This window comes from Coregonus lavaretus, assembly GCF_964263955.1.
Source record: "Coregonus lavaretus genome assembly, contig: HAP1_SCAFFOLD_611, whole genome shotgun sequence".
In the NCBI taxonomy this organism is placed as follows: domain Eukaryota; kingdom Metazoa; phylum Chordata; class Actinopteri; order Salmoniformes; family Salmonidae; genus Coregonus; species Coregonus lavaretus.
The window spans coordinates 148222-168395 of NW_028162780.1; the positions used below are offsets into that span (position 1 = coordinate 148222).

General features: G+C 48.3%; 1 protein-coding gene across 1 annotated transcript in view; it reads right to left on the bottom strand.

Annotated features, from left to right (window-relative positions):
- LOC311118857 (rho GTPase-activating protein 29-like) overlaps positions 1–20174 on the bottom strand; it is a 62231-nt gene that overhangs the window by 1270 nt on the left and 40787 nt on the right. The window contains exons 15-24 of the mRNA XM_084193623.1: positions 15770–15901; positions 14709–14807; positions 13600–13763; positions 12179–12367; positions 3734–3871; positions 3251–3597; positions 2119–2251; positions 917–1147; positions 470–670; positions 142–294 (exon numbers count right to left, since the gene is read on the bottom strand). Coding sequence (XP_084049749.1) covers positions 142–294; positions 470–670; positions 917–1147; positions 2119–2251; positions 3251–3597; positions 3734–3871; positions 12179–12367; positions 13600–13763; positions 14709–14807; positions 15770–15901 — 1787 coding nt within the window. The remainder of the gene's footprint in view (positions 1–141; positions 295–469; positions 671–916; positions 1148–2118; positions 2252–3250; positions 3598–3733; positions 3872–12178; positions 12368–13599; positions 13764–14708; positions 14808–15769; positions 15902–20174) is intronic.

The following is a 20174-nucleotide window of genomic DNA, read 5'->3' on the forward strand; positions in this document are numbered from 1 at the left end:
AATCCCCATTAAAGGAAATAGGTTCATCATACTTACAGCCATAGTTTAAAAAAAACAATACAACACAACATTAAAAACAATCACAAGACAATTACAATATGTACAACGAATGCAACAGCAGTTAAAGTGATGGGTGTTGACCTGTGAGGGGGTGGGGAGGGGCAAACGCTCCAGGGGCATGCTGATTGGTCGAGACACCATTCTAGTGCGCTGGGGGCGGAGCTGGACCCTCGGGGCCGTAGAGGAAGAGGAGTTGAGGCTGGGACGGCCAAACACCAGGGTAGATCTCTGGACCTACGGGACAGAATGGACAAACATGTGTTTCGTTGCTGACTCCTGACTCCTGACTCCTGACTCTTAAGCATTGATGTTGAACCTGAAAAGTTCATTTATGTGCGTTGTCCCTGTCAAATACATTTCATAACTAACTAACTGAATCACTCTCTCGCTCAGAAACAAACCAACCAACCGAGGCGGCACCAGCAGCAGAGGAGGAGGAGCCGACACCATTGAGTCTCTCCATGGCTGTTAACTCTGTCCTGTCTGGTCCTGTCCTGTCTGGTCCCGTCCTGTCTGGTCCCGTCCTGTCTGTCTTCCCCTCTCTCACCTCATCCAGGGTATGAGAGGGCTGGATGACCGACGAGTGCCTCTTGTAGACTTTGGCGCTCTGCTTGGAGACGGTTCGGGAAACATCAAATAACGACAACAAAGCAAAACAGTCAATTGATTCTTACCAAGGTGGTCAATCTTTACATTCAATCTTATACACTCCATTCAATTGCCACCTATGCTTTGATTGGTATAATAAATAGCTCTGGACCTAATTAACCCTTATCCCCCCCCTCCCTCCTCCCCTGCAATGGATATGACTTTGCATAAATGGTTGAATCATTAAAAGACACTTGGACCTCCTCACCTCCTTGATGTCGAGCAGGGAGGTGGAGTGGCGGCTGAGTCTCTGCTCCTTCTCCTGAGAGGTGAGTCGGGGGGAGGCCCGGCCCACCGTGGAGGTGGTGGTGGGGGGGTGGGAGGAGGAGGAGGAGGAGGCCCGGCCCACCGTGGAGGTGGTGGTGGAGGAGGAGGAGGAGGGGCTGGACAAGTCAAAGATCATGTGGAAGTGGCGTACCAGCAACTCCACCATCAGTGCCTGGGAGGAGAGGATCAAAGTGATGTCAATAAAGGACTAAACCAACTGCAGTAAAATGATCATTTAGATTTTGTCAAGTTCTTTCACAGGCAACACTGTTATGAAAATACAGGGGTATTCTACAGGTAAATACCTGGTAGGGTTAAGGGGTATTCGACAGGGACATACCTGGTAGGGTTAAGGGGTATTCGACAGGGACATACCTGGTAGGGTTAAGGGGTATTCTACAGGGACATACCTGGTAGGGTTAGGGGGTATTCGACAGGGACATACCTGGTAGGGTTAAGGGGTATTCTACAGGGACATACCTGGTAGGGTTAGGGGTATTCTACAGGTACATACCTGGTAGGGTTAAGGGGTATTCTACAGGGACATACCTGGTAGGGTTAGGGGTATTCTACAGGTACATACCTGGTAGGGTTAAGGGGTATTCTACAGGGACATACCTGGTAGGGTTAAGGGGTATTCTACAGGTAAATACCTGGTAGGGTTAGGGGTATTCTACAGGGACATACCTGGTAGGGTTAGGGGTATTCGACAGGTACATACCTGGTAGGGTTAGGGGGTATTCTACAGGGACATACCTGGTAGGGTTAGGGGTATTCTACAGGGACATACCTGGTAGGGTTAAGGGGTATTCTACAGGTAAATACCTGGTAGGGTTAAGGGGTATTCTACAGGGACATACAGTGAGGGGGAAAAGTATTTGATCCCCTGCTGATTTTGTACGTTTGCCCACTGACAAAGACATGATCAGTCTATAATTTTAATGGTAGGTTTATTTGAACAGTGAAAGACAGAATAACAACAACAAAATCCAGAAAAATGCATGTAAAAAATGTTATAAATTTATTTGCATTTTAATGAGGGAAATAAGTATTTGACCTCTCAATCAGAAAGATTTCTGGCTCTGGTTAGGGGTATTCTACAGGTATATATACCTGGTAGGATTAGGGTTAACAGGAACTCACCTGGTAGGGGTAGTCAACCAGAGAAGACAGGGAGACCTCTGCGTCAGTATGTCGTGGTTTGACCAGCGTAGGGCCGAAGATAATGCCCAGATTACTGGCTGTCATCTTGTTTTCCTCCGCCTGCTCTGTCACCCTACATAAACAACATATATAAATAATATACAGATGAAGTATAATATTACACTTGATAAAGATGAGCAAGAAAGACAAAATAAATCATACAAATACTGAGTTATATTGTATGATTGTATTGGAGGGGGTGGGGTGGGGTGGGAGGAGGGGGGTGGTGTGGGAGGAGGGGGTGGGGTGTGAGGAGGGGGTGGGATGGGATGTGAGGAGGGGGTGGGGTAGGGTGTGAGGAGGGGGTGGGGTAGGGTGTGAGGAGGGGGTGGGGTGTGTGGAGGGGGTGGGATGGGATGTGAGGAGGGGGTGGGGTGTGAGGAGGGGGTGGGATGGGATGTGAGGAGGGGGTGGGGTGTGTGGAGGGGGTGGGATGTGAGGAGGGGGTGGGATGTGAGGAGGGGGTGGGATGTGAGGAGGGGGTGGGGTGTGAGGAGGGGGTGGGGTGTGAGGAGGGGGTGGGGTGTGAGGAGGGGGTGGGGTGTGAGGAGGGGGTGGGGTGTGAGGAGGGGGTGGGGTGTGAGGAGGGGGTGGGGTGTGAGGAGGGGGTGGGGTGGGGTGTGAGGAGGGGGTGGGGTAGGGTGTGAGGAGGGGGTGGGGTGGGATGTGAGGAGGGGGTGGGGTGGGAGGAGGGGTGGGGTGTGAGGAGGGGGTGGGGTGTGTGGAGGGGGTGGGGTGTGTGGAGGGGGTGGGGTGGGTGTGAGGAGGGGGTGGGGTGTGTGGAGGGGGTGGGGTGTGAGGAGGGGGTGGGGTGTGTGGAGGGGGTGGGGTGTGAGGAGGGGGTGGGATGTGAGGAGGGGGTGGGGTGGGAGGAGGGGGTGGGGTGTGAGGAGGGGGTGGGGTGTGTGGAGGGGGTGGGGTGTGTGGAGGGGGTGGGGTGGGTGTGAGGAGGGGGTGGGGTGTGTGGAGGGGGTGGGGTGTGAGGAGGGGGTGGGGTGTGTGGAGGGGGTGGGGTGTGAGGAGGGGGTGGGGTGTGAGTGCGTGCGTGCATGTGTTTGCACCCATCTCTTACCTGTGTAGGTGTGCTGTGAGGAAGCGTAGGGCCCTGTACTGTGCAGGAGGCAGCTGTCGTAACAGGTCTCTAATCTTAAACAGGACTCTGTTGAGTTTGATACTGGGCTGGTTGGACAGCTCTCCTCCAGGCTGGCTGGTTCTCAGGGGAGGCTGCTCTCCCTCTACCGCAGGCTGAGTGCCTCCTGGTCGGGGTTGTTCTCCCCCTGGCTGCCCCTGGCTCTGGGTCTGGGTCTGGGTCTGGAGGGCCCTGGCTGCAGCCTTCTCCTCTATGATCACCGCCTGGCTCTCCTTGGCCAGCCCGATGAAATCATTATAGTAACGGTACAGGATCAGTGGCTCTGGTAACTACAGAAGATAGAAATCAAGAAATGAATAAATCAATATCTTTGGGAAATGTGTTGTACAATATTACATGAGAATGATCTAGCGGTGTAAAACAAGGATGCTTTTTTTTTATCACCATTCAATTACACTGTCTCACCTGTCTCAGGTAGAGTTTGAGCACGTTGCCGATGTCGTGGGGTGAGAGGTCAGAGAGCTCAACCAGGTCTTTGCCGTTCTCAAACGCCTGGCACAGCTTCTCCACGCGAGACTTGGCCCCGTTCACGCGGTAGATTCCCTGAACAAGAACACACAATACACCAGATCACCAACATCCAACATCACAGCCCCGACATATACCCTGGACAAACACAGCCCATTAGTTCCAGTTAGAGACTATGAGAACGTCAAATCATTTAAATGGGAGTGTATCTGAACAAGTTACATCTCTCTTGACATATACAGTGGGATCCAAAATTATTGGATCTTTTGGTAAAGATGAGCAAAAAATACTATAAAAATGGCTTGTGGATGCTGATTGGTTGATTGCAGGAAGTTATAGCACCTATATTATATTATATATTATATATTATATATTATATTATAGTTATAGCGGTCTAAGGCACTGCATCTCAGTGCTTGAGGCGTCACTACAGACCCCCTGGTTCGATTCCAGGCTGTATCACAACCTGCCGTGATTGGGAGTCCCATAGGGCGGCGCACAATTGGCCCAGCGTCGTCCGGGTTTGGCCGGTGTAGGCCGTCATAATAAAAATAAAAATAAAATTCTTAACTGACTTGCCTAGTTAAATAAAGGTAAAATAAAAAAATAAAAATAAACAATCCCCACATTCCACGGGTAATGCCTGTTAGCAGTTCCATTTGAATCAACTGTCCCACAGCCCAGCCAGTCAGTTTATTAACATAGAATGAACGACTGGGTCAAAACATCCCAAAATAATCATCGACCTGGCCAAGGCTTTCGACTCTGTCAACCACCGCATTCTTATTGGCAGACTAAATAGCCTTGGTTTCTCAAATGACTGCCTCGCTAGGTTCACCAACTACTTCTCAGATAGAGTTCAATGTGTCAAATCGGAGGGCCTGTTGTCTGGACCTCTGGCAGTCTCTATGGGGGTGCCACAGGGTTCAATTCTCGGGCCGACACTTTTCTCCGTGTATATCAATGATGTCGCTCTTGCTGCTGGTGACTCTCAGATCCACCTCTACGCAGACGACACCATTTTGTATACATCTGGCCCTTCATTGGACACTGTGTTAACAAACCTCCAAACGAGCTTCAATGCCATACAACACTCCTTCAGTAGCCTCCAACTGCTCTTAAACACTAGTAAAACTAAATGCATGCTCTTCAACCGAACGCTGCTTGCACCCGCCCACCTGAATATAGAATCAATACTCTCGGCGGGTCTGACCTAGAGTATGTGGACAACTACAAATACCTAGGTGTCTGGTTAGACTGTAAACTCTCCTTCCAGACTCACATTAAGCATCTCCAATCAAAAGTTAGATCTAGAATCGGCTTCCTATTTCGCAACAAAGCCTCCTTCACTCATGCTGCCAAACATGCCCTCGTAAAACGGACTATCCTACCGATCCTTGACTTCGGCTATGTCATTTACAAAATAGCCTCCAACACTCTACTCAGCAAATTGGATGTAGTCTATCACAGTGCCATCTGTTTTGTCTCCAAAGCCCCATACACTACCCACCATTATGACCTGTACGCTCTTGTTGGCTGGCCCTCACTACATATTCGTCGCCAAACCTACTGGCTCCAGGTCATCTATAAATCACTGCTAGGCAAATCCCCGTCTTATCTTAGCTCACTGGTCACCATAGCAACACCCACCCGTAGTCTGCGCTCCAGCAAGTATATCTCACTGGTCATCCCCAAAGCCAACACCTCCTTTGGCCGCCATTCCTTCCAGTTCTCTGCTGCCAATGACTGGAACGAACTGCAAAAATCTCTGAAGCTGGAGACACTTATCTCCCTCATTAACTTTAAGCATCAGTTGTCAGAGCAGCTTACCGATCACTGCACCTGTACACAGCCCATCTGTAATTAGCCCATCCAACTACCTCATCCCCATATTGTTATTTATTTTGCTCTTTTGCACCCAAGTATCTCTATTTGCACATCATCTTTTGCACATCTATCATTCCAGTGTTAATACGAAATTGTAACTATTTTGCACTATAGCCTATTTATTGCCTTACCATAACTTGCTACATTTGCACACACTGTATATATATTTTCTGTTGTATTTTTGACTTTATGTTTTGTTTACCCCATATGTAACTCTGTGTTGTTGTTTTTAATCGCACTGCTTTGCTTTATCTTGGCCAGGTCGCAGTTGTAAATGAGAACTTGTTCTCAACTGGCTTACCTGGTTAAATAAAGGTGGGAGAAAAAAAAAATCAGCATGAACTTTACCCAGTACCAGGACATTTTAGCCCAAAACCTGTTTGCCTCCGCCAGGAGGCTGAAACTTGGCTGCAAGTGGATCTTCCAGCAAGACAATAACCCCAAGCACACATCAACATCCACAAAGAAATGGTCCACAAGATCAACATTTTGCAATGGCCATCTCAGTCTCCGGAATTGAACCCCATTGAAAACCTGTGGTTTGATTTGACGAGGGAAGTCCATAAGCGCAGAGGAAGGATATCAAGGTTCTGGAAAGATTCTGAATGGAGGAATGGTCTAAGATTCCTCCAAATGTGTTCTCCAACAACATTTTAGAAAAAGGCTCAGTGTCATTATCCTACCAAGGGGAGGGTCCTGGAGTATTGAAAACAGGGGATACAATCATTTTGACCCCTATCTTTTTGAGTTTTTTATTTATTTACTAAACAAAATCTCTTTCTCTGAGCAATTGTATTAGTATATAATAATAATGTTTAAATGTTTTTTGAGCATACAATATACAGTCAGGTCCATAAGCATTTGGACAGTGACACAATTTGCATCATTTTGGCTCTGTATGCCACCACAATGGATTTGAAAGGAAACAATCAAAATGTGCTTTAAGTGTAGACTTTCATCTTTAATTTAAGGGTATTGTAAAAATGATTGTATGAAGCGTGTTGGAATTACAACCATTTTTATAAATAGCCACCCAATTTTAGGGGCTCAAAAGTAATTGGACAAACTAACATAATCATAAATTGAATTGTGAGTTTTAATACTTGGTTGCAAATCCTTTGCAGTCAATGACTGCCTGAAGTCTGGAACCCATAGACATCACCTGATGCTGGGTTTCTTCCCTGGTGATGCTCTGCCAGGCCTTTCCTGCAGCTGTCTTCAGTTCCTGCTTGCCTTCAGTTTTGCCTTCAGCAAGTGAAATGCATGTTCAATTGGATTCAGGTCAAGTGATTGACTTGGCCATTGCAGAACATTCCACTTCTTTGCCTTTAAAAAGGGTATTGGGTTGCTTTCGCAGTATGCTTCGGTCCAATGAGTTTTGAAGCATTTGGCTGAATCTGAGCAGGTAATATAGCCCCTAAACACTTCAGAATTCATCCTGCTGCTTTTGTCAGAAGTCACATCATCAATAAATACAAGGGAACCAGTTCCATTGGCAGCCATACATGCCCACGCCATAACACTTCCTCCACCATGCTTCACAGATGAGGTGGTATGCTTCGGATCATGAGCAGTTCCTTCCCTTCTCCATACTCTTCTCTTCCCATCATTCTGGTACAAGTTGATCTTTGTCTCTGTCACGCCCTGGCTCTGGGGACAATGTTATGTTGAGCCAGGGTGTGTATTCTATGTTTGATTTTCTATGTTGGGCTGAGTGACTCCCAATCAGAGGCAACGAGTGACAGCTGGTTGTCTCTGATTGGGAGCCATATTTAACTATCGGTCTTTTCACTTTGTGTTGTGGTTTCTTGTTCCGTGTTGGTTTGTTTTTGTAACCAAGGACGTCACGTTTCGTTGTTTTGATCGTGTGATCTTGATAAAATAAATATGTTTGCTTTCAACGCTGCGCCTTGGTCCTCTCCCTCCTTAGACGATCGTGACAGAAGAAACCACCATAACAGGACCAAGCAGCATGAAGAAGAGAGAGGATGGACTTGGGAGCAGTTGAGTAGGAGTCTCGACTGGGCCAAGCCAAGAGAAGAGGAGAGAGGTTGGACTTTGGAGCAGTGGGGTGAGAGTCTGGCGAGAACGATGGAGGCCTGGCCCACGGGGAGGAGAGACCCCCAGAAAATTTTTAGGGGGGGGCTCACGACGTCGGACCAGCAGGAGGCCGCGATAGAGCGGCCCAGCGGGTTGCCAGAGGAGGCCGCCAGGTTACGGGGGCCACTGGTCGAAGAGGGGATGGAGGATGTAGAGGCACGGCGAGAGGTACTGGGGTGTGTTACCAGTCCGGTCCGGCCCGTTCCAGATCCCGAGGTAGAGCCAGTGGTGTGTGTCCCCAGTACGGTCCGGCCTGTTCCAGCCCCTCGCACCAAGTGTACGGTGCGCGTCGCCAGCCCAGCCCGGCCTGTCCCTGCTCCACGCACCAAGCCTACGGGGTGCGTCGCCAGCCCTGTCCGGCCCATCCAAGCTCCCCGCACCAAGCCAGTGGTGTGCGTCATCAGTCCGGCACGGCCCGTGCCTGCTCTCCACACCAAGTCTGTGGTGCGTTTCGTCAGCCCTGTCCGGCCCGTTCCTGCTCTCCGCACCAAGCCTACGGTGTGCGTCGCCAGCCCAGCCCGGCCAGTCCCTGCTCCACGCACCAAGCCTACGGGGTGCGTCGCCAGCCCAGTCCGGCCCATCCAAGCTCCCCGCACCAAGCCAGTGGTGTGCGTCAGCAGTCCGGCACGGCCCGTGCCTGCTCTCCGCACCAAGTCTGTGGTGCGTTTCGTCAGCCCTGTCCGGCCCGTTCCTGCTCTCCGCACCAAGTCTGTGGTGCACGTCGCCAGCCCAGTCCGGTCCATTCCTGCTCCACGCACCAAGCCAGGGGTGCGTATCGTCAGTCCGGCTCCGGCCAGCGGGGCCAGACCGGACCAGGGGTACTTTGGGGGGTTGGAGAGGGAGTGGGGATCAGGCCCGGAGCCGGATCCGCCGCCAAGGCGGAGTGCCCACCCGGTCCCTCCCCTGTGGGATTTAGTTGGCGCGGTCGGAGTCCGCGCCTTTAGGGGGGGGTACTGTCACGCCCTGGCTCTGGGGACAATGTTATGTTGAGCCAGGGTGTGTATTCTATGTTTGATTTTCTATGTTGGGCTGAGTGACTCCCAATCAGAGGCAACGAGTGACAGCTGGTTGTCTCTGATTGGGAGCCATATTTAACTATCGGTCTTTTCACTTTGTGTTGTGGTTTCTTGTTCCGTGTTGGTTTGTTTTTGTAACCAAGGACGTCACGTTTCGTTGTTTTGATCGTGTGATCTTGATAAAATAAATATGTTTGCTTTCAACGCTGCGCCTTGGTCCTCTCCCTCCTTAGACGATCGTGACAGTCTCATCTGTCCATAGGATGTTGTTCCAGAACTGTACAGGTCTTCCTGTTTTTGAGGCTTACCAATGGTTTACATCTTGTGGTAAACCCTCTGTATTTACTCTGGTGAAGTCTTCTCTTGATGGTTGACTTTGACACAGGTACACCTACAGTTGAAGTCGGAAGTTTACATACACCTTAGCCAAATACATTTAAACTCAGTTTTTCACAATTCCTGACATTTAATCCTAGTAAAAATTCCCTGTCTTAGGTCAGTTAGCATCACCACTTTATTTTATGAATGTGAAATGTCAGAATAATAGTAGAGAGAATGATTTATTTCAGCTTTTATTTCTTTCATCACATTCCCAGTGGGTCAGAAGTTCACATACACTCAATTCGTATTTGGTAGCGTTGCCTTTAAATTGTTTAACTTGGGTCAAACGTTTCAGGAAGCCTTCCACAAGCTTCCCACAATAAGTTGGGTGAATTTTGGCCCATTCCTCCTGACAGAGCTGGTGTAACTGAGTCAGGTTTGTAGGCCTCCTTGCTCACACACGCTTTTTCAGTTCTGCCCACACATTTTCTATAGGATTGAGGTCAGGGCTTTGTGATGGCCACTCCAATACCTTGACTTTGTTGTCCTTAAGCCATTTTGCCACAACTTTGGAAGTATGCTTGGGGTCATTGTCCATTTGGAAGACCCATTTGCAACCAAGCTGTAACTTCCTGACTGATGTCTTGAGATGTTGTTTCAATATATCCACATATTTTCCTTCCTCATGATGCCATCTATTTTGTGAAGTGCACCAGTCCCTCCTGCAGCAAAGCACCCCCACAGCATGATGCTGCCACCCCCGTGCTTCACAGTTGGGATGGTGTTCTTCGGCTTGCAAGCCACCCCGATTTCCTCCAAACATAACAATGGTCATTATGGCCAAACAGTTCTATTTTTGTTTCATCAGACCAGAGGACATTTCTCCAAAAAGTAAGATCTTTGTCCCCATGTGCAGTTGCAAACCGTAGTCTGGCTTTTTTATGGCGGTTTTGGAGCAGTGGCTTCTTCCTTGCTGAGCGGCCTTTCAGGTTATGTCAATATAGGACTCGTTTTTACTGTGGATATAGATAATTTTGTACCTGTTTCCTCCAGCATCTTCACAAGGTCCTTTGCTGTTGTTCTGGGATTGATTTGCACTTTTCGCACCAATCTCTAGGAGACAGAACGCGTCTCCTTCCTGAGCGGTATGACGGCTGCGTGGTCCCATGGTGTTTATACTTGCGTACTATTGTTTGTACAGATGAACGTGCTACATGTTCCTGAGCTCACCAGAGCGTTCTTTCTTTTTAAGAATGTACCAAATAGTTGATTTGGCCGCACCTACTGTTTTTGCTTTCTCTCTGATGGGTTTCATTTGATTTTTCAGCCTAATGATGGTTTGCTTCACTGGCAGTGACAGCTCTTTGGACTTCATATTGAGGGTTAACAGCAACAGATTCCAAATGCAAATGCCACACTTGTAATCAACTCTAGACCTTTTATCTGCTTCCTTGTAAATTAACTGATGAGGGAATAACACACACCTGGTCATGGAACAGCTGAGCAGCCAAACACACACCTGGTCATGGAACAGCTGAGCAGCCAAACACACACCTGGTCATGGAACAGCTGAGCAGCCAAACACACACCTGGTCATGGAACAGCTGAGCAGCCAAACACACACCTGGTTGTGGAACAGCTGAGCAGCCAAACACACACCTGGCCATGGAACAGCTGAGCAGCCAAACACACACCTGGTCATGGAACAGCTGAGCAGCCAAACACACACCTGGTCATGGAACAGCTGAGCAGCCAAACACACACCTGGTTGTAGAACAGCTGAGCAGCCAAACACACACCTGGCCATGGAACAGCTGAGCAGCCAAACACACACCTGGTCATGGAACAGCTGAGCAGCCAAACACACACCTGGTCATGGAACAGCTGAGCAGCCAAAACACACACCTGGCCATGGAACAGTTGAGCAGCCAAACACACACCTGGCCATGGAACAGCTGAGCAGCCAAACACACACCTGGTCATGGAACAGCTGAGCAGCCAAACACACACCTGGTCATGGAACAGCTGAGCAGCCAAACACACACCTGGCCATGGAACAGCTGAGCAGCCAAACACACACCTGGTCATGGAACACAACACACACCTGGTCATGGAACAGCTGAGCAGCCAAACACACACCTGGTCATGGAACAGCTGAGCAGCCAAACACACACCTGGTCATGGAACAGCTGAGCAGCCAAACACACACCTGGTCATGGAACAGCTGAGCAGCCAAACACACACCTGGCCATGGAACAGCTGAGCAGCCAAACACACACCTGGCCATGGAACAGTTGAGCAGCCAAACACACACCTGGCCATGGAACAGCTGAGCAGCCAAACACACACCTGGTCATGGAACAGCTGAGCAGCCAAACACACACCTGGTCATGGAACAGCTGAGCAGCCAAACACACACCTGGCCATGGAACAGCTGAGCAGCCAAACACACACCTGGTCATGGAACACAACACACACCTGGTCATGGAACAGCTGAGCAGCCAAACACACACCTGGTCATGGAACAGCTGAGCAGCCAAACACACACCTGGTCATGGAACAGCTGAGCAGCCAAACACACACCTGGTCATGGAACAGCTGAGCAGCCAAACACACACCTGGTCATGGAACAGCTGAGCAGCCAAACACACACCTGGTCATGGAACAGCTGAGCAGCCAAACACACACCTGGTCATGGAACAGCTGAGCAGCCAATTGTCCAATTGCTTTTGGTCCCTTAAAAAGGGGGGGACCATATATAAAAAGTGCTGTAATTCTAACACCGTTCACCCCATTTGGATGTAAATACCCTCAAATTAAAGCTGAAATTCTGCACTCTCAGCTCATATTCATTATTTAATTTCAACTACAATATGCTGTGGTGGACAGCTATAATAATAATAATATTATTTATGGACCTGACTGGAGCTCAGTATTTGTATTATTGATTTTATACAGTCTATTTTGCTCATCTTTATCAAGGGTGCCAATAATTATGGTGCTGACTTTATATAAACTTGTTGTGGTTATGCGTTGGCTAATAACAGTATTGTTTTACCTTGAGGTTGAGGGCGCGGCTCTCTATCTCGGAGGTACACTTCCTGATGATGAAGGGGATCCCGTCTGAGCTGTTCTTAGCTGCCTGGGAAAAGTCTATCCCAAACAGATGTAGTCTTCCCTGCAGTTTCTTATGACCACACTGGATAGCCAGAGTCTCCAGACACTTCTTATGACACGCCAGGGAGCACTGAGACAGGAGACAGAGAGAGAGAGAAAGGAAATGTGACATCTGGTCAGAAACACACTTAGATCGGAGGATAGATCTTAGATTGGAGGTACGTGTGTCTGAAGTTAGATGTTGTTCTGACAGACCGACCAACCTGCACATGTCCTCTATATTGTTATTGTTTAATGGTTATTTTGACCCTTGGTTATTGTTGTTTACTGTTGCCCGGGGTACAATATTGATTATTATTATTTTAATTATTTTAATAGTGTAAATATCCAAAGTAAGCTTTGGCAATATGTACATTGTTACGTGATGCCAATAAAGCAAATTGAATTGAAATAGACAGACAGACAGACAGAGAGACAGACAGAGAGAGAGAGAGAGAGAGAGAGTGAGAGAGCGAGTGAGAGAGTGAGAGAGAGAGAGATGTGGCCCTAAACAGAGAGTACACAGTGGCAGAATACCTGACCACTGTGACTGACCCAAAATTAAGGAAATCTTTGACTAGGTACAGACTCAGTGAGCATAGCCTTGCTATTGAGAAAGGCCGCCGTAGGCAGACCTGGCTCTCAAGAGAAGACAGGCTATGTGCTTGTGTGTATGTGTGTTTGAGCTTGTGTGTGTGTGTGTGTGTGTGTTTGAGCTTGTGTGTGTGTGTTTGAGCTTGGGTGTGTGTGTGTGTGAGCTTGTGTGTGTGTGTGTGTGTGTGTGTGTGTGTGTGTGTGTGTGTGTGTTTGAGCTTGGGTGTGTGTGTGTGTTTGAGCTTGGGTGTGTGTGTTTGAGCTTGTGTGTGTGTGTGTGTGTGTGTGTTTGATCTTGTGTGTGTGTGTGTTTGAGCTTGGGTGTGTGTGTGTGTGTGTGTGTGTGTGTTTGAGCTTGTGTGTGTGTGTGTGTGTGTGTGTGTGTGAGCTTGTGTGTGTGTGTGTGTGTGTGTGTGTGTGTGTGTGTGTGTGTGTGTGTGTGTGTGTGTGTGTGTGTGTGTGTGTGTGAGCTTGTATGTGTTTGTGTAAACTTGTGTGTGTTTGAGCTTGTGTGTGTGTGTGTGTGTGTGTGTGTGTGTGTGTGTGTGTGTGTGTGTGTGTGTGTGTGTGTGTGTGTGTGTGTGTGTGTGTGTGTGTGTGTGTGTGTGTGTGTGTGTGTGTGTGTGTGTGTGTGTGTGTGTGTGTGTGTGTGTGTGTGTGTGTGTGTGTGTGTGTGTGTGTGTGTGTGTGTGTGTGTGTGTGTGTGTGTGTGTGTGTGTGTGTTTCTACCTCTTGACATTCTGCTCCGTGGAACACCACCAGACTGTCACACTCCCTGCACTTAGACGGAGCTCGGAGTTTCCTCAGCTTGTGTGTCTGAGACGCCTTGGACATCTGGGCGTTACGAAACGGACCTGGGGAACTGGCTGTCTCTGTCACCATCTCACCCAGACCTGGGAGGGGAGGGGAGGGGGAGGAGGGAGGGAGAGGCAGGGGGAAGGAGAGCGAGGAGAGAGAGAGAGAGTGAGGGGGAGGAGTGGGAGGGAGAGCGGGAGGGAGACAGAGCGAGAGTGTAATGTTTACTGTTAATATTTATTGTTTATTTCACTTTTGTTTACTATCTACTTCACTTGCTTTGGCAATGTTAACATACGTTTCTCATGCCAATAAAGCCCTTAAATTGGAATTGAATTGAGAGAGAGAGAGAGAGAGAGAGAGAGAGAGAGAGAGAGAGAGAGAGAGAGAGAGAGAGAGAGAGAGAGAGACTCCACATTACTTTCCCTAATCTTCACCAAACATGACTGAATGCTCCTTGAAGTTATAGCAAAGTACTGGAACAGCCTTATTGGACTTTAACTGAATAATCAAACACTTAATAATAATACTTCATTCTTGTGTCATAAACAATTCATTTATGACTGGGATACACATTCAGAATAACTGGTTGCATGCGTTACAGGAGTATTACAACAACCTCTATTGGTCTAATCATATTCATTCATTATCTTTATCGTTTAATAGCCACATTAATAATAAACCACAGAGGATTAGTGGTATTGAGTTGGTTTTAACAGCGCAGAGCCCTTGATGCCTCTAACAACAAAGAGTTGATCAAAATAACACATTCTCCTGCAGGGTGAGTTCAGGCTAAAAGACAGGAACTAGTTAGTTTGGCCGCAAGCCAAAACCAAACACACCCCATCCCTACAGCTGTGCACAGAGTAAAAAAACATTTGGTGTGAGGGTTGAAGCTCACCGGCCCTCACACACACACCAGAAAAGACCCGAACAACTTCAGACCTTGGCTGCATTAACGACAGCTCTTTAGACAGACAGACAGCTCTTTAGGCAGGCAAGCAGGCAGGCAGGCAGGCAGGCAGGCAGACTCTCTCTCTTACCGTTGTCTGAGGGTGAAGGTGGCTGTCTCTCGTCCAGGTCGTCTGCTGAGGACATAGTGCCAGTGGAGGGGGTTCTGGGTAGTCTGCGTTTAAAGTCACCTGAAAACAGGAAGTAAAACTCTTCCTCAAAATATCACATGTGGAACTCTATAGTGCAAACCACTCATTAACAGACCACTGAAAACAGTGATATTCATATACAGTACCAGTCAAACGTCGTTTGGACACACCTACTCATTCCAAGGTTTTTCTTTATTTTTACTATTTTCTACATTGTAGAATAATAGTGAAGACATCAAAACTATGAAATAACACATAGTTTTGATGTCTTCACTATTATTCTACAATGTAGAAAATAGTAAAAATAAAGAAAAACCCTTGAATGAGTAGGTGTGTCCAAACTTTTGACTGGTACTGTATTACTGTATTTTGGTACCGGAACTCAGCCCTACCTATAACTAGGGCCTGGAGTTTTTCCTAGTGAGGTCACATGGCCATTAGAAACTCTTGGGCACTACTGATAAGGCCAGTGCTGGGCGGTGTCATGTTGTGTTGGTTCATGTTCCCTTACCTGGTGTTGTGTTGTGTTGTGTTGGGTCATGTTCCCTTACCTGGTGTTGTGTTGTGTTGTGTTGGTTCATGTTCCCTTACCTGGTGTTGTGTTGTGTTGTGTTGGTTCATGTTCCCTTACCTGGTGTTGTGTTGTGTTGTGTTGGTTCATGTTCCCTTACCTGGTGTTGTGTTGTGTTGTGTTGGTTCATGTTCCCTTACCTACAGTTGTGTTGTGTTGTGTTGGTTCATGTTCCCTTACCTGGTGTTGTGTTGTGTTGGTTCATGTTCCCTTACCTGGTGTTGTGTTGTGTTGGTTCATGTTCCCTTACCTGGTGTTGTGTTGTGTTGGTTCATGTTCCCTTACCTGGTGTTGTGTTGTGTTGTGTTGGTTCATGTTCCCTTACCTGGTGTTGTGTTGTGTTGGGTCATGTTCCCTTACCTGGTGTTGTGTTGTGTTGGTTCATGTTCCCTTACCTACAGTTGTGTTGTGTTGGGTCATGTTCCCTTACCTGGGCTGGCTGTTGGGGAGTCCATGGATTGGGACTCACTGCTGCCTCCAGCACTCTCTGAGTCACTACACATCCCTCTGTCCTGACTACATGATGCCCAGGCTCTCAACGGGCCCTGGCCCCCTCTCAGACCTGGAGGAGAGAGAACAGAGAGGAGAGGGGAGAGAAGAGAGAAGAGAGAGGAGAGACGAGAGGAGAGGGAGGAGAGACGAGAGGAGAGGGAGAGAAGAGAGAGGACAGGGAGAGAAGAGAGAGGACAGGGAGAGAAGAGAGAGGACGGGGAGAGAAGAGAGAGGAGAGGGAGAGAAGAGAGAGGAGAGGGAGAGAAGAGAGAGGAGAGGGAGAGAAGAGAGAGGAGAGAGGAGAGAAGAGAGGGGAGGAAAGAGAGAAGAGAGAGGAGAGGGGAGGAAAGAGAGGACAGGGAGAGAAGAGAGAGGAGAGGGAGAGAAGAGAGAGGAGAGGGGAGGAAAGAGAGGACAGGGAGAGAAGAGAGAGAACAGTGACGAGAGAGGAGAGGGGAGGAAATAGAGAAGAGAGAGGAGAGGGGAGGAAAGAGAGAAGAGAGAGGAGAGGGAGAGAAGAGAGAGGAGAGGGGAGGAAAGAGAGAAGAGAGGAGAGGGGAGGAAAGAGAGAAGAGAGAGGAGAGGGGAGGAAAGAGAGAAGAGAGAGGAGAGGGGAGGAAAGAGAGAAGAGAGAGGAGAGGGAGGGAAAGAGAGAGATAGGTATTAGCAATATGGTAATAGGCTAACAGATACTCTAAGATAAAAATATCTTGTGTCAGGGTTCTCCCCAAAGAATGTAAGAGAGGCGCTGCGCCACTTAAAAAACAACTTTATTTGTTATCATATAAGGAAATGTTTGTCACATGGTTGGTAAACAACAGGTGTAGACTAACAGTAAAATGCTTCCTAAAATCGACTTGATCTGGGCCAACTGGCTGGCTACAGTATACCAACTGGCTGACTACAGTATACCAACTGGCTGACTACAGTATACCAACTGGCTGGCTACAGTATACCAACTGGCTGGCTACAGTACACCAACTGGCTGACTACAGTATACCAACTGGCTGGCTACAGTATACCAACTGGCTGGCTACAGTATACCAACTGGCTGGCTACAGTACACCAACTGGCTGGCTACAGTATACCAACTGGCTGGCTACAGTATACCAACTGGCTGGCTACAGTATACCAACTGGCTGGCTACAGTATACCAACTGGCTGGCTACAGTACACCAACTGGCTGGCTACAGTATACCAACTGGCTGGCTACAGTACACCAACTGGCTGGCTACAGTACACCAACTGGCTGGCTACAGTATACCAACTGGCTGGCTACAGTATACCAACTGGCTGGCTACAGTATACCAACTGGCTGGCTACAGTATACCAACTGGCTGGCTACAGTATACCAACTGGCTGACTACAGTATACCAACTGGCTGGCTACAGTATACCAACTGGCTGGCTACAGTATACCAACTGGCTGGCTACAGTATACCAACTGGCTGGCTACAGTATACCAAACCAACTGGCTGGCTACAGTATACCAACTGGCTGGCTACAGTATACCAAACCAACTGGCTGGCTACAGTATACCAACTGGCTGGCTACAGTATACCAACTGGCTGACTACAGTATACCACCTGGCTGGCTACAGTATACCAACTGGCTGGCTACAGTACACCAACTGGCTGACTACAGTATACCAACTGGCTGACTACAGTATACCACCTGGCTGGCTACAGTATACCAACTGGCTGGCTACAGTACACCAACTGGCTGGCTACAGTATACCAAACCAACTGGCTGGCTACAGTATACCAACTGGCTGGCTACAGTATACCAACTGGCTGACTACAGTATACCACCTGGCTGGCTACAGTATACCAACTGGCTGGCTACAGTACACCAACTGGCTGGCTACAGTATACCAAACCAACTGGCTGGCTACAGTATACCAACTGGCTGGCTACAGTATACCAACTGGCTGACTACAGTATACCACCTGGCTGGCTACAGTATACCAACTGGCTGGCTACAGTATACCAACTGGCTGACTACAGTATACCAACTGGCTGGCTACAGTATACCAACTGGCTGGCTACAGTATACCAACTGGCTGGCTACAGTATACCAACTGGCTGGCTACAGTATACCAAACCAACTGGCTGGCTACAGTATACCAACTGGCTGGCTACAGTATACCAAACCAACTGGCTGGCTACAGTATACCAACTGGCTGGCTACAGTATACCAACTGGCTGGCTACAGTATACCAACTGGCTGGCTACAGTATACCAACTGGCTGGCTACAGTACACCAACTGGCTGGCTACAGTATACCAACTGGCTGACTACAGTATACCAACTGGCTGGCTACAGTATACCAACTGGCTGGCTACAGTATACCAACTGGCTGGCTACAGTATACCAACTGGCTGACTACAGTATACCAACTGGCTGGCTACAGTATACCAACTGGCTGACTACAGTTTACCAACTGGCTGGCTACAGTATACCAACTGGCTGGCTACAGTATACCAACTGGCTGGCTACAGTATACCAACTGGCTGGCTACAGTATACCAACTGGCTGACTACAGTATACCAACTGGCTGGCTACAGTATACCAACTGGCTGGCTACAGTATACCAACTGGCTGGCTACAGTATACCAACTGGCTGGCTACAGTATACCAACTGGCTGGCTACAGTATACCAACTGGCTGGCTACAGTATACCAACTGGCTGGCTACAGTATACCAACTGGCTGGCTACAGTATACCAACTGGCTGACTACAGTATACCAACTGGCTGGCTACAGTATACCAACTGGCTGGCTACAGTATACCAACTGGCTGGCTACAGTATACCAACTGGCTGGCTACAGTATACCAACTGGCTGACTACAGTTTACCAACTGGCTGGCTACAGTATACCAACTGGCTGGCTACAGTATACCAACTGGCTGGCTACAGTACACCAACTGGCTGGCTACAGTATACCAACTGGCTGGCTACATTATACCAACTGGCTGGCTACAGTATACCACCTGGCTGACTACAGTATACTAACTGGCTGGCTACAGTACACCAACTGGCTGACTACAGTATACCAACTGGCTGGCTACAGTATACCAACTGGCTGACTACAGTATACCAACTGGCTGGCTACAGTATACCACCTGGCTGACTACAGTACACCAACTGGCTGGCTACAGTATACCAACTGGCTGGCTACATTATACCAACTGGCTGGCTACAGTACACCAACTGGCTGGCTACAGTATACCAACTGGCTGGCTACAGTATACCAACTGGCTGGCTACAGTATACCAACTGGCTGGCTACAGTATACCAACTGGCTGGCTACAGTATACCAACTGGCTGGCTACAGTATACCAACTGGCTGGCTACAGTATACCAACTGGCTGGCTACAGTATACCAACTGGCTGACTACAGTATACCAACTGGCTGACTACAGTATACCAACTGGCTGACTACAGTATACCAACTGGCTGGCTACAGTACACCAACTGGCAGTATACCAACTGGCTGGCTACAGTATACCAACTGGCTGACTACAGTACACCAACTGGCTGACTACAGTATACCAACTGGCTGGCTACAGTATACCAACTGGCTGACTACAGTATACCAACTGGCTGGCTACAGTACACCAACTGGCTGGCTACAGTATACCAACTGGCTGGCTACAGTATACCAACTGGCTGGCTACAGTATACCAACTGGCTGGCTACAGTATACCAACTGGCTGACTACAGTATACCAACTGGCTGACTACCATAAAAAGCCTTTATTGGGACAAACTGGTGTTGGTAAACATGATTAAAGTAGCCTTGCTCCTCCAGATCTTTAGCACCAGATCCGTTCAGTCAACTTCATGCCATCCCATGTTTGGATCCTCTATAGACAATATGGACGTTATCTGACCCTGCTGGTCATCTATGAATGATGGAACATCTTTACAAATGATCTGGTCTTAAAGCCCAGATGTACTTTTAAATCTCCCCCCGGTAGGGGACTGGCCAGCCCTCGGAGCCTAGTTCCTCTCTAGGTTTCTTCCCAGGTTCCTGCCTTCTAGGGAGTTTTTCCTAGCCACTGTGATTCTGCCTCTGCATTGCTGGCTCTTTGGGGTTTTAGGCTGGGTAACTGTAAAGCAGTTCTGAAAACTGCTGATGTAAAAAGGGCTTTATAAAATGTATTAGCATGCTAATACACACAGAGAGGTTAGCTAAGTCCAGACCTGTGTCAAAGTACTTTTTGTTTTCATTGAATTGAATACAGTATTCCACACAATATTAAACCAAAATAGCTATTGCATGAAGATTGGTTTATCTCTTTCCAAGGGTGCAGTTATTTTACATGTGTTGGGTAGCAGTA